Source organism: Medicago sativa, chromosome 5, assembly GCF_051527215.1.
Source record: "Medicago sativa cultivar Bolivia chromosome 5, Bolivia_mono, whole genome shotgun sequence".
NCBI classification, from domain to species: domain Eukaryota; kingdom Viridiplantae; phylum Streptophyta; class Magnoliopsida; order Fabales; family Fabaceae; genus Medicago; species Medicago sativa.
This window is the reverse complement of record NC_140753.1, coordinates 61424459-61449820: the sequence shown is the minus strand read 5'-3', so window position 1 is coordinate 61449820 and position 25362 is coordinate 61424459. Positions and strand designations below refer to the sequence as shown.

The 25362-nt window shown below is 31.8% G+C and overlaps 2 protein-coding genes across 5 annotated transcripts; both read left to right on the top strand.

The window, feature by feature from the left end:
- The first annotated feature begins 3754 nt into the window (after positions 1–3754).
- LOC146923752 (zinc ion binding protein) lies at positions 3755–8734 on the top strand. Its single transcript, XM_085708862.1, has 7 exons — positions 3755–3901; positions 4571–4670; positions 4850–5054; positions 7511–7793; positions 8120–8195; positions 8286–8332; positions 8430–8734. The coding sequence occupies exons 1-7, from the start codon at positions 3813–3815 to the stop codon at positions 8605–8607; spliced, it is 978 nt and encodes a 325-aa protein (XP_085564988.1). The 5' UTR covers positions 3755–3812; the 3' UTR covers positions 8608–8734.
- A 1886-nt stretch (positions 8735–10620) lies between these two features.
- On the top strand, positions 10621–16265 carry LOC146923751 (RNA-binding (RRM/RBD/RNP motifs) family protein). 4 transcript variants are annotated; one of them, XM_085708867.1, is made up of 8 exons: positions 10621–10793; positions 10878–10961; positions 11273–11353; positions 11436–11575; positions 12562–12655; positions 12761–12827; positions 14294–14402; positions 16132–16265. In XM_085708867.1, the coding sequence occupies exons 1-7, from the start codon at positions 10732–10734 to the stop codon at positions 14354–14356; spliced, it is 591 nt and encodes a 196-aa protein (XP_085564993.1). In that variant the 5' UTR covers positions 10621–10731; the 3' UTR covers positions 14357–14402; positions 16132–16265. The 4 variants fall into 4 exon arrangements, with proteins under 4 accessions (XP_085564993.1, XP_085564992.1, XP_085564991.1 ...); XM_085708866.1 differs by lacking the exon at positions 16132–16265 and adding an exon at positions 14528–14819; XM_085708865.1 differs by lacking the exons at positions 14294–14402; positions 16132–16265 and adding exons at positions 13787–13849; positions 13930–14251 and having other exon boundaries at positions 12764–12827.
- Positions 16266–25362: the final 9097 nt, after the last annotated feature.

The following is a 25362-nucleotide window of genomic DNA, read 5'->3' as shown; positions in this document are numbered from 1 at the left end:
AAATGTTTTGTCAATAATATGTTTCCTAAGCCAATATACCTCCATGAGGAAAGTACTATGTAAAAGAATGAATTGCATTAGGCTTATCGCTGAAACATGTCAAATACAGAAGAAAAATATTAGTGTCAAACATCTCAAATATGTGCCCATAAATCAGCTGAGGACTAATATTATATATAACTAAACTTACGTGATATATTGAAGCTGAAACATAATTTTAACAGACCCATGACCATCCACAAAACCATTTCTGGCCAGAAACACGTGTGGATGTCTTGAATAAATATTTGCAGAAGCAAAATCATTCTTGAGATAAAGCAATTTCAAAGGTATAGTGGGGTGCACTTCTGCAATCACAATCCATATTAGTTTTGCCTTGGTTTAATCAAGCGTAATGAGAAGTTCCAATCTTGATCCTTTTTTTTATAACGCATGCGCCTGCAAATGTGCAAGTAAATGTTTAGGAGTATTGCGATATACTGAGTATTGAGAATAGGGAATAAAGTGCAATATTTTCAATAAATAACACTTAAATCATACCATTTTGAAATTGAAATGTAGTGCAAATCTTCAGACGGATTAAGAGTAAACTCCCCTTCCTCATACAGTGAGACATCACTAAACTCATTATGCTCTAGATCCTTCCGCTCACTCCTAGTATCCTTCAAATTCAAACGATGCTCCACAAACAAGTAAACCATTTTTTAAAATGTGGTCTTTATACATTTAAATATCTTTGTAACGAAACTGTTATGAACGCGGTTGTAAAATTAGAGGTTATGTAATCATAAGCTTTGAGCAGTGTTGTGAATTTATATCGAAGATATGTAATCATGCTTTGAAAGAGGTTAAATACAATACTACATATTTTTGTAGAATATGCTTAGTTAATAATTTTCGAAAAAGGTAATCCAACCCGTGCGAAGCATGTAAAAGGTGAATCGGAGTTGTGAAGAATGTAAAAGGTGTTAAAAATGAAAAATGAGAAGAATGAGAGCGGGAGAATGTACCTTAAGGTTTATTGTTTAAGAATGAAATATGAATGAAACTAGGGTTAGTAGCAATTTATAGAATGAAATAAAGTGCAGAGGAAAAAGAGTGGAAGACGAAAAAGGGAAAGTTTAAAGATTGCTTTCAGCTCACTCAGACTCTCAGACTCGGTCTCGGCAAAAACGTACTGTCTCTGTTCCGTAACGAAATCATTGATGCTGCTAACTTGGAAGTTAAGTTTAAACAAATCATCCATCTTTAATTTAATCAAATCAAACGAAATCAATTTTTATAACTAACTAGTTACAAACCCGTGCTTCGCACGGGTTGAATTACCTTTTTTCAAAAATTATTAGCTAAGCATATTCTACAAAAATATGTAGTATTGTATAATTGACCATGGCTTCGGAAATTATTCATGTTTGAAAAAATTATGGATTTGACTCATTTAATAACCTAACAATATCAAAAGTTCTTTTTTTTTACGATACAAACTCAAAAGTTATAATTCAACTTCACAAACAAATTTTTGACAGATACTACTCACACTCCAAATAATCCAAGTTTCACCCCAAAATTACCAATAAACCCTTTAATTAAAATAAAATTTTTGCATTAACCTATTATATACATACGTAACATAAATTTACATTAAGTTAGATTGAACATAAGTAAACTGAATTTACATTAACCTTGATTGAACGTACGTAAACTTAATTCACATTAACCTCTTATATACAGACGTAAACTGAATTTACATTCACCTGAATTGAACATACGTAAACTGAATTCACACTAACTTCTTATACAATTTACATTAACCTAAATTGAACCTACGTAAACTGAATTTACATTAACCTAGATTGAACATACGTAAACTGAATTTACATTAACTTATATTGAAAGTAGGTAAACTGAATTCACACTAACCTCTTATATACCTTACATTAACCTAAATTGAACATATGTAAACTGAATTTACATTAACTTCTTATATACATACGTAAACTTAATTTACATTAACCCTAAATTGAACATGCGTAGACTTAATTTACACTAACTTCTCATATACTCCCTCCGGTCTCAAATATAAGAAAAGATTCCTTTTTTAGGTTCATTGAATAATTAATGTATCTGCTTTACAATGTAGACCACATACATTAACTACTCAATGAATCTAAAAAAGGAATATTTTCTTATATTTGAGACCGGAGGGAGTACATACTTAAACTGGATTTACATAACATCTCAAATTGTACATACGTAAACTAAATTTACACTAACCTCTCACTAAGTAAAATCAAATTGCGATTAACACAGGCATATCTCATACCAAAACAAACAATAAACAAATAGAAACTCTTAGAAAATGAAATTCACTAACCTTTATGAATATAATACAGATCAATGACAAAAATGTTGATTCAGATCTTGGTTGCACATCTATGGTGAATTATGGATGAAAGGGAGTGAGGGTTCAGAATGATCATAAAAGATGAGTTTTTAAAAGTTTACATGAAGATGACAATTATGGTATTATTGTAAAATTTTAAATAAATTTGGGTGTAACTAGAATTATATAGAGTGAGACTAGCAAGAGTCCAAATTTTTCTAGCCACATCCTAAAAAAATATCTAGTTACATCCCAAAATAACTAAAATGCCTTTATAATAAAAGAGCAATACTATATGCCGCGAACGTTTTTCATCCCGAATTGTCCCGAGATACACGTGTCAAAATCATATAGGCTGGTCAAAATTGAAAGAAGTTTCTTAGCGGAAATCAGGGGTGCACGTGCTTATCATAACCAATGGCTGTCTCTCGCTATGCTTCACGAAGTTGTTTCTCGGGATAAACAACATTTTCCATAATAAAATAAATGATTCATGTATTATCCATTAAAATAAGTCCACGTAAATCATATTTAATTTCAGTAGGTCCTTGATTTTTCTCAAAAAGCCTCTAACCCATTACGCTCCCTTTTTTATTCATATTTAAGCTTCTAACTACTACCGTAGAAACTTTTAAATTTTGCTTCATCTAATTGCTATAATCACGACACAAACAGCTCATACATAGCATATTGCTCTTATTTATAGCATCATCCATATTTAATTGCATTTTATTTGAGCTTTTATGACATTCAAAATTTATTGATTTTATCTTCAACATCCCTTTCTGCTGAATCTTCCACGTTCCTTAATCATCCTTAATCACCCTTTTATATATAAGAGTTTGAAGTTTAAAAAAACTAGTTTACTCTTTACCGTAAGACAACTCTTCTCTTCAAAGTGAAGTTTTTGAAGCTTGGAATGCATATGAAATTTAGAGATTTGTTTGGACGTTTTTATGCTTTTATTTTTCAAGAATTTATATGAATAATTCCTTCAAAAAAAAATTTATATGAATAATGTAAGAATCATGAATTTTGTATCGATTATGATATGGTGAATTTATATGAATTATGTAAGAATCATTAATTTTGCATGTATTATGATATGATTTATGAAATTTAAATGAATGTTTAAAAGTAGAAGTTTCTTGGTAATTAAAAAAATATTATTCTTTGTACCAAAAAAATAAATAAATTTAAAATTTACTTATCATACGGGTCTAGGAGACTAGGACGTATCATACCGTGTGCCCATTGATACCCATTGATGTTCCTATTCAAAAACAAGGAAACTAAACTACCCGGTTTTTTCATTTGAACCGGCCGGTTTTAATAGCTCCTGTTAAATTACCTTACTTGGTTGCTATTCGCGAACCCCTCTTTCGATTTTTGATTCAATCGTTTCGAATTTGTTCCAAAGATCAGAACCATGGATGCGCAGGCAAAGAAAAAAGCATTGTTTCGTGCCAAATTGAACGCTCAGAAGAAGGACAAACGCATAGATTCTCCCCTTGTTAGGTTCGTTCATTTTTCCTTGATTCACTTATACAACTCAATCCCCACATGCTATGCTTTTATTTGTTATTCTTCATATAAGATTGAAACTTTAATGTTTAAATGCTTTATGCTTTTGAATTTAGTTGTGCCCTTTTATTTATTTAGTTGATTTTTTTTTTGTCTAATGTTGATGATTATTGCATTTGATTGTATTGTATCTACTAGCTATATGAAGCACTGACATTGACACACACAGACACCGGATATGACACTGACACTTATATGAAAAATTGACAAAATTGAATGCAACAATATGTGTCGGTGTTTGACACTGTAACATGTCAGAAACGCTTTCGATCGGTGCGACATAGCTAGCTACTTGTTTGTGTTTGTCATTACGTAGCACCGACACTTCTGATTGAAAGCAGGTCCGGTGTGTGTTGGTGTCTTACACTAACACGACGCCGACACATGTGGTTATATTTAACCGTCTCAATTTTGCCTAATTATCATGGTGTCTACGTGTTAGTGTTGTGTCGGTGTCCATCTGTGTTTGTGTTAGTGCTTCATGCTTCATTCTTGTTTGGCAAAAAATTATACTTTTATAAGATGATTTGCATGCGTTTTCTTATTCTTATTGCTATATTGTTATTTTGATTTGTTGTTGTTTCTTTGTGCATATGCATACAGGTATAATGAATTTGATCAGCCTGTTTGCCGAGTTTGTGATGTTGTTTTGAAGTCGGAGTCTCTATGGGATGCACATCAAGTTTCTCGCAAGCATCGTGAGGTGATGACATTTACATTCCCATTCATGTTCTCTATATCGTTTGTTTTTGTTACGAAACTCATTGCTTGTGTTTATATTGTCTGATTATAAGTCTTTTTGGAGGGTATGATTTTGTTGCCCTTTACATTTGTTTCAGCACAAAATGAGCTTAGCTTAACTGAATTAATTATCTTTGTCAGGCAATAACTAATCTTAAAGCTAATGCTGCTGGGTTAACTAAGCAAAGCAATGCAAAACCTGATATTCCCAAGGCTAAACCCGAGCAGCCTTCGGGCTCACAGTTCAAAATTCCCAAGAGTCCACAAGAAGTGCCTAAACCTCAGTCGTCATCAGTTCTTCCACCAGATTTTTTTGACAACAATGATGCAAAGAAGACAAGATCTGGTAAGCATTTGGTTTATAAAATCGAAGCTGTATATGTTTACATTCTTGTATATTTAATATTGTGAAGTTTCACTTGCACACCATAGGCATTAGGTAATAAGCACAGCCAATGATGTTTGTTCCTACACACATATTTTCCGTGTAGGTGTTTAACATCTAGCTTGTTTGTTTACACATTTTCAAGAGTTAATTGTGTGAAAGAGGACTAGTTTTTGGTTAAAACAAGAAAAAGACATGGGTTGCTTCTAGCTGGTTATTCTCCATTGCGAGTTTACAACATGGCGATCTATTAGATGGTTCTGATTATTGAAATAAGGCAGTTATGTTATATCCTATTTTAATCAGGAGGGCAGTTGTATATTGTTTTAATTATGACAGTTATGGCTATGTGTGGCATTTATTATTTGTATTATAAATAGGGAATTTACGGGACAAGGGAAAGGGGGGATCGGTTATTTGGTAAAGGATTGAGAGAGACCCAACTCTCGAACATTTGGGATGGGAGGGATCTAGGACTCTCATATTTCTTGGGATTCTATTGTAATATTAATATTAATTGGTATTTCGGTACCAGTTTCTATCATCCCACACCAATCATAACAAATTGCGATCCTAGGTGCGGACAATGTTAGAATATATAAAACATATCTTAAGAGCAATTTCAAATATACCTCAGGTTATATCTTAGGATTGATTTTCATATTGATACTTATAGAGTGAATTGATACTGATAGAGGGATTGGTTATGATAACTGCACTAACTGCATTATTTTATGGTTTTATCTTCTGCCGTACTGGGCTGTTTCTGTCAGCTTTGTTTGCTTTAGTTGATGTGGCCGTGTTAAGCGTCTGGCAGTTAGAATCTAGAGCATTCCTAGTCAGTTAGTAACTGTTAGAACTTGTTACAATTATTGTCAGAGCTATGTTAAGCAAGCTTTAGTTGTTAATCTCTGTCTGTGTCTGTGTCTGTGTCTGTGTCTCCATGATGATTATTTTATCTTCAATTGTGCATAAATTCCTACTATCTTTTCTTTCTTCATGCTCCCTCTTTGTTTGTGGATTCACTATCTACCATTCTTCTGCATGTCTCTGAAGCCCTACATAAATTCGTCTCAGTTACTACAAACCTTAGGTTATCTTAGCTTCAGTTTTTATTTTAACAATAAATGGTATTAGGTCAATTATCAATCCTTGTTAGTCGAAGGGGGGGAGCAAGGACGAGGTTGAACCCCTAACCTCCAATACTCCAATTCATGTGCGTCCCAAGCTCACCGCCGAGCTTCGCACTCTGGGATATCTAAAGTTATAGTTTGACCCCAGCTATCCCAAATTCTGTTTGGCCTTGGCTATCCCGTTATAATACCAGCCTCCCGTTATAAATTATACCAATGGTGATTTCTCCTACCCCACAAATGATTCATGCTATGATGAGTTATTCATGATTGTGATGGAATTATAAACCAACACCATTTTCAATTTTTTTTTTAATACCCTAAAGTTCTTGCGGTTTAATGCTTCCAAATGTGCTTGTTGCATTTGGAGAAGTTGTAGTTTCTTTGCTTATACGATTTTTCCGCTAATGATCATATTGAATCTCATCTTTAGTCATGCAACTTTCCAACTAGTTCTTTACGTTGATGATCATTTTAGCCATATTGATGAGTTATCTTTTCTAGTAATGCTTATCTTTGTGTATCCAATTAGTCCAATATCTCTTAGTTGTTCCCTCGTACATGCCAACTCCGCTAGGTTTCCCGACTACTTTCACATCCCTCAAATTATTGTGCAATTCATTCCACGATATCCACATGCTCAATAACACATACAAGGTCCAACTCCAATGGGTGTTGTTAAATGATTATCTACATTGTTGTCCCATATCCACTGTATGCTGAGGCAAAAACCGTAAGAGCAATGCTGGGGCACTGTCTGTATTCCATTGGTGAGCCGGGCCCATAAAACCCCAAAATTAGGCTTGGCTGGTAGACTTTTCTATAAACCCGTCTTCAAGAGTACAGTGACTAAGATTAATCTGGGTCTAGTCCTTCATGTTTAGAGTTAGATCCACTCCACAGAATGCCAATTACCCTCCTTTACTTTTGGGTCAGCGGACACCCTGAGTAGTTTCACTTTCGATTGGGACTCTTTGCCCTGTCCTAAACTTCATTACTGTTTTGGAATAGTGTACCCATTCTTACCTGACACACCTCCTACTTATATGTATATGTGCATAAATATTATTTTATAGCTTTTGTGATAGGTGTTCCAGTGCAGTGGGAGTATGTTTTTTTGTAATAATGGAATCACAACAAACAGTGTATTTTTTATTACCTTTACTTGATATATCAAATGGTGCTTTATCATACTTTGAACTTCTTGCAAGTACATGTTTGATGATAACATTGATTGCATCAATATTAACTCCCCTTTTATTTCATTGATATTTTTGCTTCCAGAAAAGGACTCTGTCCATTTAGTGGACTCATATTTAGGTAGAAACACGGGGGCTTCTGCTCAAAGTTCAGTGTCAAACTCAAAAGAGAAAGATCATTTCCATGGAAATAATAATCCTACACAGTCAAAGGTTAATCAAGCAACAGTGGAGACGAATCAGACATCAGTCAAGACTATAGATGCAGAGATCAAGCAAGGAAAAGGAGCTCTGCCTGAAGGCTTTTTTGATAATAAAGAGGCTGATTTGCGGGCACGTGGCATTAAGCTCGTTAAGCCAGATGTCAAGTAGGTCCTTAATTTATGTTGTTTGTGCATCTTTATGCATTACTAACACATTTAATTGTCAAGAATCTAGGTTGCATGGAATGGAAGTAAAAAGAACACAAATTTACAGACTGTTGTGGCAGAAAATATTTTACATGAATAATGTGAAAGAGAATAGTGAAATTCTCGATAAATATTCTCAACAAACTGAGTCTGAGTTTTGAAGTACGCCAAAGAGAATTATAACAAGAATAATTAATTGCACTAGTTGATAGTATATCAACCTTTTGTTTAGTCTTTTTATTGAAACATAGAATGCTATTGATTTCTTTTGAATGCTCTCTTAGGGACGAGTACAAGGAATTTGAGAAGTTGATTCAAGAGGACTTGCAGGAGGTGGATGACCGGATGGAAGAAGAAGAGGTAATGATCATTATTTATGTACTGCTATTTTTTCAATCTTAAACTTTCAACCCTCATGAAATTTGACCAAATGTTTGTCACTATGAGCAGATTGATGCTGCAGAAATGATAGAAGAAGCTGAATCTGTTGAGCAAAGGTATGCATACCTTTCTTATGCTTCATTCTTTTCCAATTTAATTTGTTCAATTCTCCTAAGCAACTTCCATCCATCTCGATATCGTTGTTTTCTACAGGAACTTAAAGGAGAAAGTGGAAATGTTGAAGAGGAAGAGATTGGAGCTAAAGGCTTCTAAAGCAAAGCTTAGTAAATCTTCGAAGGTTGTAACCAAGGAAGCTAGACATGAAGATTCATCCAGTGATGATGAAAGTGGTGAGAACTTTGCTGTGGACTGGAGAGCACAACACTTGTGAATGCTTGCTAAGTTTTGCTGTTTGTTGAATTTTCAACATGGAATATAATTTGTACATTCATATCACAATATGTATGTATTATGATTTTGATTAACATCCTCTTGTCCAAAGTGCATTTTTTATTTTAGTTCCCCCCTATTTCAAAGTTTTCCTTTTCATTCTTTGATTTGGTGGTCTACAAGACATGAGATTTATTGTATGCTTGCTTTAGATTATTTTTCACTTGTTACTGAACCTAAACTTCGTGCATAAAGGCAGGGAAATGAAGGTCCTGAACAACTGTTAGCTTGGGATAGGCTTGTCCTACTTTTAAACTAACTTGCTATGATATGATTTTTGAGTTTTTCATTTCAAATCCATGTTCTCACACGACACGTTTATCAAAACGTTGTAGATAACAACGGTGGTGGTTTTGTTTCTCATATTTTTTAATTCCTCTAAATGTTACAACTTTGTTCATCATTTTTTTAAATTGTTCTAAATATTGAATTTTCGGTCAAATTTTGGAAACAACAAAATGATAAGACCCCTTTCTAGACCTTACGTATGTGGGAGTTTTAGTGTATTAGATTGTCCTTTTTATTTATTTATTAACTTTTCATTTAACAATTAATGGAGTTGCCGACGTGATTGCTAATGTGTCTATTACACAATCCGGATTTGAACTTGTGATGCAAAAGATTTGAGCAAATATATATATTGGAATACAATATATAAATTTATAAATCCAATTTACTTTGTTTTCCGTAAATTGGGTGCATGTTTAGTATGTTAGCTTTAGTTCTCCATATCTGTTTGTTTACTCTTTTTATTGCATTAATGCATATAAATTACGAACAATAGTTTTTTATTAAACTTTGATTAAAATTATATGTATATATAATATATAATTTGCATTTTCAAACTGTTACAAACTATACTTATATTTTTCAATGATACCAACAATATATCAAATATATAAGTTTCCTTCAAAAAAATCAAATATATAAGTTTTTATATTATTGAATGGCATCAATAAAATAGCATTTTTTAGTCAAATTTATGTAAGGAGATAATTAGACGTAAAAAAGGTAATTATGTAGCATATGGATTTTATCTTAATATTTATGTTCGCATGACAACATAACCCGCATATATGGGTATTGCCCTAGATTTACATGAACAATGTTTTTCTTCGGTTACATGAGGAGATAAACGAAAACCCCCTTTGATAGGATACAAATTCAACTTTCTTAAAGTGAGTCAAATAAAATGGGTGTATCGCGTTCAAAATTTGGTTCAAATACATCACCTTTTTTTAACTCACTTTCTTTTTGCTTATATTATGTAACGAATTAAATTGAAAATATTTTCGTGTAAAATGTCTGATATAAATATATTTTTGGTCATTTATCTTTTACCAAAAATGCATTATGGTCCTTAATGTTTTTTTTAGGGCGATCCTTAATCTTAATTGTTTTGATCCATTATTTTTTTTTTAAAAAGATTCACATTTTTAGTCCTCTAGTTAGAAATCATAAAATAAGTTAACAAAAGTTCAATAAGTGACAATCATCGTATTAACATAAATAGAAAAGGGAAAAACAACATCGTTTTCTAGACATGTTGAAAAAAACAAGAACATAGACGTTTGAAATAGATCTTATTGATATGCATTTGAGTGAGATTAATTATTGCAACATGTTTGACTTTGGCAAGCCACAAGAAACATGAGTTTAGTTTCGAACTTTATCTAATTGAGTAAGCAATCAAATTGGCCCCTATCTTATAAGTCACTCTTAAATTAATCTCCGACTCTTTTAAAATTTTAAAATAGTCAATGTTTTTGTTAAAAATTTCTCAATTAAGTTACGTAACAAAAACAGAGTTAAGATCAAATTAAGAAAATTTTGACAAAGACACAAATTATTTTAAAATTTTACAGGATTAAATTGGTAGTTTAATTTTATCTAATTATTATTTGAGAAATCACAAAAGTATATTTAAGCCAAAATGCTTTTAAGCTTGGGATTCAAAGTTCGCACTATTAAACGAAGATTCAGCGATTCCTTCTCTGCTCACTCACCGGTTCCACTGCCGGAAATCGTCGTGCCGCAGATTCAGTGATAAATCATTCATAGATAGATGCCTCGTTACAAAGACGAACCCCCCGCGGTTCGTGTCTACACTGTCTGCGATGAATCAAGGTATTTTTCCTCTTCTTTTCTTTATCAATCAAATTATTTTCTTCCATTGCTTTTAACTTGAATTTTATATTTTTGATCATGCAGATATTTGATTGTGAGGAACGTTCCTGCATTAGGTTGTGGCAATGATTTGATGCAACTTTTTTCAACCTATGGAGAAGTAGAGGAGTAAGTCCCATAATAAAAACTTTCATGATTTCGAATTAACCAACTGCCATTTCAATTTGTAATCTCTGAATGTGTCGAAATTGTAAAAATATCCCTAGTGACTCTTTTGTTAATACATTTATAGACTAAATTGATTAGGGAAAAACTCATTCGACAACTATATTGATTACCAAAATGATTGATACAAGAGACACTTATGGATGTGTTTGCAATTTCGATACGTTCAGGGACTAAAATTATTGTTTGCTCGATTTCTTCTTTTTGTTGTGCTTGTTTGTTTTTGTTCGAATAGTTTTTTGTTCTCTCTGTAGGTGTAAGCCGATGGATGCAGAAGACTGTGAGCAGTTCACGGATGTTTATTGGATCAAATTCCGTCTTTTCAGCAATGCCAGGTTTTCTTTTGCTAGATAAAGTAGTTTTATTATGAATTTTAGTGTAGGATTCATGTGTTCTGAGAATGTTTATAACTTGCAGGTTTGCGAAAAGAAAATTGGATGAGTTTGTTTTCCTCGGGAACCGACTACAGGTTTCGTATGCTCCCCATTTTGAGAGTTTGTCTGATACTAAGGATAAATTGGAGGGAAGACGAAAGGAGGTTTTAGCTCGATTGAACCGTAAGTTTAAAGCTTTCCGTGCTTATTATTTTAAATGATGGCATGCTATATAGAAGTATTGTCAATTGTGAATTGCGGAACATATTGATTTGTTTAAATTTGGATATGCTACAGTGGCCATAACTGCTATTTGACAACCCATATTGTCAATTGCGAATGGCGGGAAATATTGGATTGTTAAAATTCCGCTACACAATAGTGCTATAGTAGCTATTTGACAACATATACTAAATAACGTATCGTGGAATAATAGTAGTTAGTCCCAAGTTCCGCTACACTATAGCGGTATAGCGCCGCTATAGCTGTTATTTAATTACACTGTTGACAACACTTTGTATTAAATAGCATATAGCGGAACAATAACAATTTGTTCCAATTCTGTTACACTATTACGCCACTATAACTACTATTTGACAATATTACTATGAAGGATTTACAAATGCTTGTTACATAAATTACTCCAATGGCATTTTCATCAGCTTCAGCTAGAAGATCCAAAGAGACTATAGCCTCAGCTTCAGTTAGAAGTTTATCGTGGTTATTATATTAAATGCTTGCATGCTATGTAGAAAATATTGTCAATCACAGAATACGGAAAATATTGATTTGTTCAAATTCGGATATGCTACAGTGGCTATAGCTGCTATTGGACAACCAATATTGTCAATCGTGGATAGTGGAAAATATCAGATTGTTAAATTCTGATTTACTATAGCAGCTATTTGACAACATGTTGTACTAAATAACGTATTGCGGAACAATAGTAGTTCGTCCAAATTCTGATTTACTATAGCAGCCATTTAACAACACTGTTGACGACACTTTGTATTAAATAGCATATGGCGGAGCAATATCAATTTTTTCCGTTTCTGTTACACTATAGCACTATAACGCCACTATAACTGCTATTTGACAACACTAGTATATATGAGACTTACAAATGCTTGTTACATGAATTACTCTAATGACATTTTTATCAACTTCAGCTAGAAGACCCAAAGAGACTATAGCCTCAAGCTCCAGGCCCTTAATCACCTCAAACACTAGTTTCCAATCAGAACATTTAGATCCTAATCGAAGGTAATTTATTTTTCTGAATGAATTCTGCTGTTCTTGTTTCCCTTTGATGTTTAGGCAATGTGTAAAACTATAAGGTGTATAATTGATAATTTTTCATGAATGTAGTAGTCAAGAATTTGAAGTAAGGTCAAACAACGGTAATCTTCCAAAAAGGACGGTTTCCTCAAACGAGGTTTGTTGCATCTTTTTTATAATAATATATACACGTGTGAAGAATTTTACTCTTTTCTATTTATTTTCTCATTTTAATTAGAAATTTTTTACTCTTTCCTGCTTATTTTCTCCTTTGAATTGGAAGAATTGTTTTGGGGGGTTAACAAAATTCTCTCTTGAAATTATTGTTGCTAGAATATTTGTTAAAGCATTCCCATGATAGTTAAATAAAGTTTTTTTTTTTTTTTCCTTTTTTTTTATCAACCTTGTACCACAAGATCAGTTGTAAGAAGCCTATATTAGTATTGAATAGTTTTGTTTTTATTTTGTTTTTTAAATTGTTCTGTTATCTGATAGATCTGGATTCTGGTCTGTGTGTTAATAGGTTATACAGAAAATAATGAACAAAATGGGTATAAGTGTTAAATTTGGTCTGTATAGTGATTGGACAATGACCAGAATGGGTATTAGTGTTACTATTAAATCTGGTCTGTGCAGGAAATTAGATATGCAGAAGTAACGAACAGAATGGGTAATATCATCAACAATCACTTTGAGAAATAAATTCTACGTAGTTGGTTATAAGAAATAGGAATAGTTACAAGTTACAACTGCTGTAATTAATGGAAATAACTGAAATAAATAACCCAACCTTTAGGAATTAGAGACCCTAGTCTCTCCCAAAATAACCAACATAAAAACTACTGAATGACTTTCATTTACATTAAAGTGGGCTCTGTTAATTGGGCCTGCACCTGACGCTATCTTCATATCTCTGATGATGGAAATTTATTTTTCACAATTGTAAACTATGTTTCTTTTTGTTTGGGGCTGGGTTGCTGGATCTGATAGTATAATGCCCATGATATTAGATTTATAAAACTTTGCTTTAACTAGGAATATAGGATGTAGCGTGCAAAGAAAGATTGTTTATTGCATTCCATCTATTGCCCCATGCTAACATGTTCCATAAAACAGGATTATTTTTCCTCCCATTCAATGAATCAAACAGTGAGGGTTGTCAGGGATAAGCTTGATAAGGTAATGAACCCTACTTCAGAATATCATATGGCGCATTTTATAGTGCTGAGCTTTGAAATAGTTTCTTCTTGTTAATCCAGATTCAATCCAGTGGCGAGCATCTACAAGCTGGATCAACATCAAAAAAAGCACGAGTTGATAATAGGAGGAGGATTTAATTGTAAAATTAGAAAGTTTTATGTAATTGCGATGTTCTCTTAGTGTGTTTGAGAGGTTTTAGGAAGGAAAGGGAGGAAATGGGGGAAGCTTATGGTTAGCCTCTTCCTCATTTGGGAGTTAGTTTTATATTAACTGGAAAGACATTGGGGAAATTTATACAAAAAACTCGATATATGTATTTTGAGCTCCCCCAAATTGTGGGATTCGAAAGAAAATTTAAGTAAACTATTTATTTATTACTCATTTACCCTTTGCAAATTTGAAAAATGACACTACTAATATCAGAACTCTACACTGTCGGATTGCATCTCTCTCTCTCTGAAGCTCTCTTCAATTTCGTCTTCCTAATCAAGATCAATCTCCTATTCAGATTTCATCCAATAAATGTCGTAAGGTAAAGCAATTCCCTCTCACTCTCTTTTCACACTCTTTTGTCCCTATACTAGAAAAGCCTTATTTTCTTCTTGTAATTTGTGTGCTTGGATTTGAGTTGATGTAAGTTTCTTGCCTTTTGCACAGAGATGAAAGTGTATTATCAATTCCATTGGAGGGTCTGTGCCTCTTGCATTTACCTAGAGTTAGATAATTAATTCCTTGTTAGTTTGTGCGCTGTTCGAAATTTGCCATTTTTGAAATTTGTAATTGTAAATGGAATTGCAGTACAGGTGTTGTAGTTATCTATGCAATCATTATGTTCTTGTTATATTGCTTCTTGTTGAGTTCTATTTTGTGGAAATTAGTCTTGTCTTTGTAAAATGGGACAAAAATTGTGTCTGTGTTACATCAATTTATATATCAAAGGTTTAGTTGAGTTGCCTCTACTGATTTTACGCCGGTACTGACTTGGTCTTTGGCTTTTAGTGAATATTCATAACTTAGTATTGGAATTATCGTTTTATTTGAATTTTGGGATCGACGAAAGCATGATTCTTAGGTCTATCTTGTCGGGAATCATATTTATAAAATCAAAAAGTTGGAAATTGGGGACATCTATCAAATTGTAGAAGGAAGAAGTTCGTGAGGTTTATTTAAAATTACTTGATTTTGATTTAAATATGCTGATTTGATTTCCATGTGATTATGTTATGTGATAGATGCTTGTGGAAATGGAGGTACTTGTAGGTTGAGTTGTCTGATTTTAATTCTATTGGTAAAAATATGTAAAAACTTGTTGTATACGTTAAAATGAATTTTGGTTACATCATTTATGATATCGAAGCTTTTCTATGTAATGGTTCCTTTGTTGGCTGTGAGAAGTTTCAAAACTCTATACTATGGTGGCTGTGGGTTGTAGTAGTACTTGCACCTCTAGGTGCTGTGCCTGTGACCACATTGGTTTCCCTTTAAATCAATCATGTAATGGAAGTATTGATCAACACAGTGACACCTCTGGGCCATTCCACAAAGTAAACAGATGCAGAGATAGCAGCTAGATAACAATTAGGGCGGGTTTGATACTTCGTAATTGTAGTTTGTACTTTTGGTTTGAATTACGGTCGTTCCAAAAAAAATTAGGGTTTGAACTTTGAATTAGTCAAGAACTACATATTTTTATGAATATCTAAGTTTGAAATATGCTCTCAATGCTAAGAAATGAAGTACACTTGTGATATTTGCAACACTGCAGTAGACCTCCTGCTGCTGTGTTCATTTATTCAGATCAGGCTGAGTGCAATTATATTGAAATTTTTGTGCATTTTAGTAGCTGGTGAGAAATTGAGTTTAGTATGAACTGGTAACCTTGATGAATTTTGTACTACATATTTACATTGTTGGTGTATAAATTAAATTCTTTATTTTATCGGCCAGAAGACATTGTCATTTGACTTTGCTTTTAATGATCAACATAATCTCCAGTAACAAACAAGTAAGGCAACCTGCCATGCCCCAAATCTAGCAGGTCATATTCTTGGCCATGGACATCTCCTGGTAACATTAATATGAAACAAGATATTGGCCGCTAACTTTTTACTATCAATAATTTTTTTGGCATCAAATCTACTACTAAAATAAAATAAAAAAGGAATTTTTTTTTGTCTCTTCATGTATAATAAATTTCATTTTCAGTTTATATAATATTTTGTTTGTGATCCCTTTAGCATCTAAAGCGTCTGGTTTTGCAGAAGTTCACATGGCTTTGAGATTAATGATGCTATGTGGAAGTTTAGTAAGATGTATGGTTCATAATAAGGTTCTTCTCTTTATTCCTTCCTCTCCCTGTACAATATCTGTCCATTGTGGGAGAGTAGATTCGTGTAGGTTGGGAGTGACTTTTGCTGGTTGATGCAGTTGTGACTAGTAATATGTAAGGGCTTTGACATAAGACATCAAGACTGAAGAACACCCATCTATAAAATTTCAGATTAATTGATTGCAAATATTGTAGAGCATTTTTTATTTAGCTTACCTGTAATTAATTTTATTGTTGAGATTTATGGTATATCTAATTACGTTTGTTATATTATTAGCATTTAGACCTATGTGGACTGCATTAGCAGATTCACTAACCAAAAATTTATGGGAGTATATTATGAGATATGTATAAGATGGCATCATGTGTCTAATAGCACTGTTAGATGTTCAGACACTTGTTGTGATTATTTCGAAGGGATGGAATATAAACTTCCTATTATGATCTATTTCCATGTCAATAATACTTGTGCGGGGTTGATGGTTTAAATATGAGTAATGTTAACTTGTGTCCTTAGAGCATCTCCAATGGGGGGTCCTTACTTAACAAGGACCACTCCCCGTTAAGGACCCTCCATTGGAGGAAGAAAAATTGAGTCCCCGTTAAGGAACGGGCAACTATATAAGGACCCTCTCTCTCCTGAGTAACTAACGGGTCCCACGTTTAAAAAAGTAATAAAATGTGTACTACTTGGTCCCACTTGCAAAAACAAGTAATAAAATGTGTACTACTTGGTCCCACTTGTAAAAATGAGTAATAGATAAATTATTTTGTTTAATATGTAAAGATAGTGGAACATATTTAAATATTTTTCATTGGAGTCCTTATTAGTGTATTGTCATTGGAGTCATTGAGTCCTTAATAGGTACTTTTATTAAAAAATTATAAATAAGTGATGTGTCACGTGGGGTCCATTTAAGGAGTCCTTGTTAGGAAACTACCATTGTGGATGCTCTTAGGGCATATGTTATGAAACCCAAAAGAAGAAATATTCTCTTAAATTCTGTGCATTCAATTCATTAAAAAGTTAAAGATTAAATGTAATGCACATTTTCCAATAAACTATTTCTATATTTGATTCATTAACTTATGTCTTAAAGGCACAAGTTAGCATTTCCCTTTAAATATTTCTTAAACCTAATATGTGTGATTCACTGCTTTGACTGTAGTCGATATTGTAGTCTCTAATTTTCTATGTTTTTTTTTCTTTCTTTTTTCTGGTACAAATTTTCTATGCTTTTAATAATTGACTAATGTTAGTTTTGTTTTGGAACGTTGGATTAGATATTATTGTCATTGCATATTTATATGATCGTTTGTTATTATAGCACCTAATAATCGATGCATTTGTATTTGACTATGTTTATGATGTACGATGATAAGTTAAACCGTTCAATTGATGCCTGATGACATGTCTCTATCTCATGCGCAAAGTTATATAAACATTAGACAATTTGACAATTAATACAGAATGTAAAATCAATCAAATAGATGCTAATCTTCTCTTATCCATATTCTTTCTCTGTAAACTTTGTTCACAGGGATATCATTCACAGCCACCAAAGATATATCAAGATGGAATCTTTTATTTTAGTCACAAAAAGAAGACGGACTCTTCATGCCAAATGCATATATTTGATTTTATTCACTTTACCTATATGAGTGTAGAATACTCCTATATTATCATAACTTTTTTCCAACAAATATTTTGTTGATAAATTCCTTTTCTCATTCTATGACGTGGGACGCCAAAGGTTTTTGTGCATTGTATTGATTAAGTTATAAGTTATACGGTACTAATGTTTATCTTTGTGCAATGATGTGTCAATTCCATGTCACCCACTGTTTCTATGGTCTATTTAATTGATTAAGGTTTTTGAGTGGCTAAATATTGCTGACTATGACCAATAAATTAAGGTTTATGTTGCTTCATTAAATAATATATGTGCTGTGTTTATCCACCAACACCAATTGCTTTTGATTACGGTCACAAAAACTCACTCAAACATTCGTATTTTTTTAACTATTCAATTTAGTGCAATTGGGAATTATCATGCCCAACCGAGCATTAAAATACTGACACTTTCTGGTTCTTTACAATGAGCAAAGCAACCTCGATTTCTACAATAAGCAAAGTCTAAAATACTGACACTCTCTCTATTTCTCCATCAAATTTAGGTCTTATTTTAACCTTACATGTTAAATTGAGTAATGAGCTGACAAGTCATATCTTATGGGAAATATATTTATATTAGTGTTTATATTGGTGGGAAGGTCTTAGATAAATGCAAGTATCGTTGAGTACTAAGCCACCTTGGAAAGGATTCTTTAGTTCGATCCACATTGTTGAAGTAGATTGTGATTAACATGCATGTATAATAACATTGCCATGCGTTTGATTATGATATGTTATATATGTGTTAAATATTAACATAGGATAAATGTGCTCATGATAACACACAAAGCATTCATTTTTTTAGACGGGGTTTTGATGACCATTAAAAATTGGATGTTAGACTTGATACATCTTATTTGTTGATTTTTAAATGAAGGAATGATGAAGTTGAGTTTTAAATTAGAAAAATGAATGGAGAGTTGAGAAACAAGAAAGAGTGTTGTGCAATTAAAACAAATTAATGCAATTTTAAATTTTCTCTCATGTGATTTTTTTAAAATCGGTTATTTTGATATGACGGAATATGATTTTCACGTTCGATAAAATATATTTGAAGAAGCCAAAATATATAATAGGTTAAACCTCTATTTGACGTACAAGGAATGTCTGTCTCAAAGGGACAAAAAGAGTTTACAAACAATTACGGTTGGATAGAAAGTTTAAAGGAGAAAAACGGAACATTCCAAATAGAATAACAAAGTTTGATTAACGTGTTGGACCACCACACGTGGTAGTTGCAAAATAACGAGTTATGTGGTTTCGATCACCACCTAGAATGAAGTTTTATACGCTCAATTAACTGGTCCTTACATTGGGTTCCTTCCATTCAACTCAAATAGTAGCCAACCAAATAACTTGAAGACCAAAATGAATTTTTTTCCTAAAAATATTAGAACATACATATTGTTGTGCATGCTTCAAGACATCTAGTCGTTGAAATACCCAACCATCTATGAATGGAATGCCAATTACTGACAAATAATTTACAACCTAAGAACCAATGGTAGATTGATTCTTAAATTATATACATAGACATCATTCCAAAATAAAATTTATACATATAAACATTGAATATACTATAAAAAAAAATAAGTGCACCACTAAATTGTAGTAGAGAATAAACATTAAAGATTCAAATCACTAGTTTCAAAAGTGGAAGACCAAAATTTAGAAATGAAAGTAGTAGTTTAATGACAAAAGTGGATTTAGCAAGTTTGTCCATCCCAAAAGCAAAATAATGCTACCTTTTTTATAAATATATATAGGACCAATGACATCCCCACTATTATGATTAATCCAAGATGTTGTAAACTTGGCATGTTTCTTATTAAAAAAAGTGGCCATGTTCCAATAAAAAAATACTAGCAAACTTGACCATGTTAATTTCCTTTTCCCTTAAAACCTCCATTCTCGAATCAATGATACTTTAGGCTTTAATTAGTTTATGTTTCAAAACTATTCAAAATCTAATTAATGATTTGTTTCTTCTTTTAATTATACTCGGAATCGGAGAATGAAATTTTAATTCTGCAGTACAATTAATGGCAGCTATCAAGAGATTGAATAAGAATACTTTAGTTCATTCCTAAAGATTATTTTTTTTATTACACCCACAATAAAGTGTATCATTTTAGATCCTTAAATAAATCATGTCATGTAAAAATCATTTATTTTATAATTTTTCAATATTATTACATTTGAAATTAAAAACGACATTTTTTTTTTTTGCAAATATGACAATTAGTCTATGGTGAAGGTAATAACGTGACAATTTAATTCATAGTTGGATGGAGAGAACTTTTTTTTTTAATGTGAGTACACTTTTTTTTATAAAAAATTGAAGGGTAATGCTAACTTGTGTCATTAAGATACATGTTAAGAAATCTAAAAGAAGAAATACTCTCTTAAATTTTGTGCATTCTATTTATTAAAAAGTTAAATTTTAAATTTAATGCATACATTTTAATAAATTATTTTTATATTTGATTCATTAACTTGTGTCCTAAGTCACAATTTAGGATTACCCAAAATTAAATGTGTGCACACTGTACACTAATCTTAAAACATCAAGAGTTTATAAGGAATGTGGGAGTAAAGTTAGAAAGCTATGGTAACCAAAAAAAAAAGTTAGAAAGCTATGAATAGCACATAAATATTAATCATTATAGTAAGTACTCCCTCCGATCCTTTTTATAAGAAAAGAAACCAAAAATCATCAAAACCAAGACAATCATTAGTGGTTTTAATTTTTTAAATGTTTTTACAAATATGCCCTCATAAAAATTTGTGAAGTATTAATTATATCCACTAATATTAAAAAGACAAACATTAAATGAAGGTTAGAAAAGTCTTTTAAGCAATAAATGTACTTTAAAGTTGTGACTTTTTCTTATATATAGGACCAAAGTTTTTTTTGAAAATTTTCTAATAAATAGGACCGGAGGGAGTACACCCTCCGGTCACTATTATAAGCAAAAATTAACATTTTAGATTCATTCATTAAATGATGTACGTAGTCTATAATAAAGACTACATACATCATTTAATGAATGAACCTAGAATGTTGATTTTTGCTTATAATAGTGACCGGAGGGTGTAATAACAATGGCAAAGTCCAATAATTAAACTAAGTCAAAAATACGTGCACATACCTCAGTGGCAAAGACACTAATGTAGTGTGCCCCTATAAACAATGTCAATACGTTGGATAGTGGATGCTATTAGCTCAATCCCAGGGCTATTAATTAAACTGAAATGTGCCAGTGGTGGATGATTATACCTAATTTTCCTTTGTAAACAACTATAATTATGGTTATGTTATTTTTTGTTTGAAGAAATGTTATTTGTTTTATTGTTAAGTGGTTCTAAAACCTTCCAACATGTTAAACTTTTCCATTTAAATACAATACTCTCACAGTCCCACAACAAATGTCATATTTGCTCGTTTCACTTAAATTAATAAAGAGAATCTTAATTTGAATAAATTATTCATATTAACTATGTATTTTTATTCTATTAAGAGTGGTGTAAATAGTATTAGTTAGACTGTATAATTAAAAGCAAAAAAACAATGAAAATTATATTTGAAATCAAAAGTGAGACTCTCATTGAGACAAATATTTTTATAAATGTGACAAGTATTATGAAACAAAGAAAGCACTTTCTTTTTTACTATCAATGAACTAATTTAACTTTATCCTCAAAATATTAGCTAATGTAAGCAGAAGTGGATTAATTTAGTTTATCTTTGCATACAGATGTGGTTCTTGAATTATAGATGTGGTTCTTGAATTATAGATATGTGGTCTTCATTTGTCGAAACACATATACACATGTCACATATAGTTAGTTGTTTTTTGTTGTCCGAGTTCGAACCCTGGACCTTACATATATTATGTATTGTTTTTACCAATTGAGTTAAACTCATGGAGATAATATATATTAAGTAATCCAGCAAGTTATGCAGACACATTTATTTTAGTTTCTGTAATTAATTAACTTCATGCGCTTTACACATGCGAACTACCGTATAATATAATTAAGGATAAAGTTTATTTAAAAAATAAGATTAATAGTGATGGGTTGACTTCATGCGCTTTACACATACGAACAACCGTATAATATAATTAAGGATAAAGTTTATTTAAAAAATAAGATTAATGGTGGTGGGTTGATGGTCCAAATTGCCACATAAATTTAAAACATTAATTGATGCGGTGATTTTAAATATTTTGATTGATTATATGTGAAAAGTTGTTTTGGATGTCAACCCATCACCATTAAACTCTTAAAAAATTAAACAATAAGACCACTTTGATCCATCTGTACATACATGAATAATATGAATGTTATATTTTTTTCAAAAGCAAAAGGGTAATTTATATACTTAATGCTCACTCACTAACACTGGGCATGCCAAGTGATGAAAGTTTACGATAAAAAGCTAGCAGACACTATACAAGTCTACAAACTAAGTCATCCAAGTCCATCAACATCAAGCAATCTTAAATTATAGAATATATCACCCAAAAGCAATAGTAAAAACAAGCATACTACTACATCACCTACGGCTACATTTTTTTGTTTTTGTTTTGAAGAAATCACACCTACGGCCACATCTGTACACCTATCCAACATTGCTCATTTTTTAAAATTGATTTAGATGTTTATCAGGGATTTTTTATATGTATTGAATTATGAGTAACGCTTAAAATCAAAGTTGGAGACTATATCAATATGAGATCATAGTTTTGTCTCTTTGGTTTGAAGTTTTGTAGAGGTGTTGTTTGTGCCGATAGAGATAGTGGCTATTTGTTTTTCTCTTATGCTTGTATTGGCATCTTATATTGAAATCTTCTATGTACTTTTAATTCTCTGTATTGAGTAATTTTTGCATTCAACTCACCAATAGAGTTAACTTACTTGTCATATAAATAAATGAATTATATTATCTTTGAAATTTGACAATGTATTAAACTCACCTCATTCTCAAGCTTAAGGTATACATTTGACAATGTATAAATAAACAAACAAACACGTTATATTAGCTAGCTCAAGCTTGACAGCACAACAAAGATACAATTCGAAATATTAACAAAACATTCTTACATATTTTTCAATATACTCTATACTAAAATTATATAAGCCAAACTCTTACGACATTGGTTAAAATACTAAAAGTAGTAAATTTTTATTCATAAGTCATGTAATTATTGTTTTCAAATGAAATCTCCAGCTATTTTAAACTATAATGATTTGAATATAATTTAATTTTTTTGTCTGTAAGTTGTGATTAGCATTTTAATCATGGATATCAAATTGCGTGAGTTAAACGTATCACATGGATGATTAGTTGTTTTGAAAAATATAGTAAAGTAAACAAATTAAGTTGACATTGAAAAATAAAAAAAACAGCACAATTGATTCTATCACTATGACAACTCATGATTAAAAGGGACAACAAATTTTATGTTTTGGTTGAAAATGTCCATATTAGGATATTAGTCAATTGGTAGAGTTGTAGAGTTGTAGTCCATATAATGATATCAACATACACACATGTTTATCAGCTAACAATATTACATTGCTCGGCTCGCCACATTTTAGGCCATAGTTTTTATATTTTAGAAAGACATTTTTAGCCTTAATTAGTCCATAGAAAAACTAGTCAAATCGTTATCTAATGAGTAGAAATATCAAAACAATGAACGAACTACTAAAACCCCATAAGCTCATATGAAGAGTTTTTATATTTTTTTTTTAATTAATGGATTATTAGAGTCATTTTATCATTCTTTAACTGTTTGATAGGTTTGACATGGAACCCACCTCGAGTTCATGCAATTCTTTGGAAGTTGGTTTATGACTCTTTGCTTTGTGCAATGAGAGCTCACCAACAAATCCGAAATAATGAGGATCAATTCATCACTAAAGATAAATAGTTGGGTATTGCTCACGATTGTCCTCATGACACACACTCTTTAACGATCTTAAATTTCCTCCCTCCACCCTCCCGCCCACACACTTGTAAGAACAGTAAGAACATTGACTACTTGAGTAGAACATCACAACCAAGAACATCGGAGCTAGCAACACCAATTGACCCAAGCTCTTTAATGTTTTAGTTTGTGCTCTTTGGAAGGACCACCATAATCTTGCCTCCTCTAGAAAGAACGAGTTTAGTAATCACATTACTTTAATGCGGTTAATACAACTTATCAAATTGAGAAGGATATAAATTGTAGCGATATTCTTCTATAGTCACAAATATAAATGAGTAGTGTTTGATCACAAACACATAAAAATGCTTTTCTTTTAAATACTAAATCATTATATTATCAATTTTATTTTTATTATTAAAAAAAACAATTTTGATGTGTGTATCTAAACACTATTTATTTATACTTGTGTCCATAGTAAAATTTCTCATAAATTGTATTCTTGGCTTCTTGCATCCTAGGTTGAAAAAATTAACACATGTTTCCTACATCCATGACTGCTCAGCTAGTGACAACCTTGTAAGATATCATCATCGTCACTTAATGAAAGGTTTTTGGCGTAATATTGGAATAAGAAATGCCTAACTTGCGGAGTTATAAGTGTTTTCTTTGGTTGTCAAATGGCAAGATAAATGCAATTAACTATGTCATTGTAGAAAATGATTCAACTCATGTTGTTAATATGATCTAAAATCTATTAACTTCTATCCTTCATCTTCAACATCTCCTTCACCAAGTCCTTCATCATATCATTTCTCATATTATACTATATATTCAGGTTAATCATATTCACCATGAATTAAATTCTTGTGCCGATGTCCTAGCTTTTAGAGGCCAAGGTGTTGATTTCTCGCTTGTTATGATAAATAATATTTTTAATGATAAAGATTTAAGGGGAGCCTACTTTTATACAGTCGTACCTTAGTGTCTTTTTTCTAGTCCCATTTTACATAAAAATGAGTAACTCCTTATGGTTAAGAAACCTGCACACAAGAAGGTGGATGACGTGGCCACAAAGGGAAGTGAGAGAAATCCAAATGTGAATTATGGAATTAGTTGTAGTAGTTGAGTAATCATTAACTAAGATGTGTGAAATTGTATTTTTGTCAAGCAATCTATTTGCTATAAACTTATCCTTCAAGATGAATAGGTGGAGAATTTGAACTTCGAATCTCGATTTATGTATATTGTGTAACGTGTTTATCAACTAAGTTATGTTACTTCTTAAAAACAGAAGCTATATTCAAGGGGATTGAATGTGTGAAATTGTTTCCCATTGTCATTTGGAGAGAACTTGCCAAAGCAATCAATGATTGCACATTTGTTTACAAAACCGCTAAATATAATGTAGTAAATTTGTGAGTTGATTATAAGGGTGTTCGTGAATTGGGTAGAATTTGACCAAACTCAATACCTAAATCAATCAACTATCTTTGGTTTAGATTGAATGTCTAACCCATGCTTTTAATATTAAAATTAAACCAAACCA

Coding starts and splice junctions, on each gene's coding strand:
- LOC146923752 (XM_085708862.1), top strand. CDS start 3,813: ATGGATGCGCAGGCAAAGAAAAAAGCATTGTTTCGTGCCAAATTGAAC. Junction 8,196..8,285: donor ACCGGATGGAAGAAGAAGAG/GTAATGATCATT, acceptor CACTATGAGCAG/ATTGATGCTGCAGAAATGAT. Junction 8,333..8,429: donor GCTGAATCTGTTGAGCAAAG/GTATGCATACCT, acceptor TGTTTTCTACAG/GAACTTAAAGGAGAAAGTGG.
- LOC146923751 (XM_085708863.1), top strand. CDS start 10,732: ATGCCTCGTTACAAAGACGAACCCCCCGCGGTTCGTGTCTACACTGTC. Junction 11,354..11,435: donor CGTCTTTTCAGCAATGCCAG/GTTTTCTTTTGC, acceptor TATAACTTGCAG/GTTTGCGAAAAGAAAATTGG. Junction 12,656..12,760: donor CATTTAGATCCTAATCGAAG/GTAATTTATTTT, acceptor TCATGAATGTAG/TAGTCAAGAATTTGAAGTAA.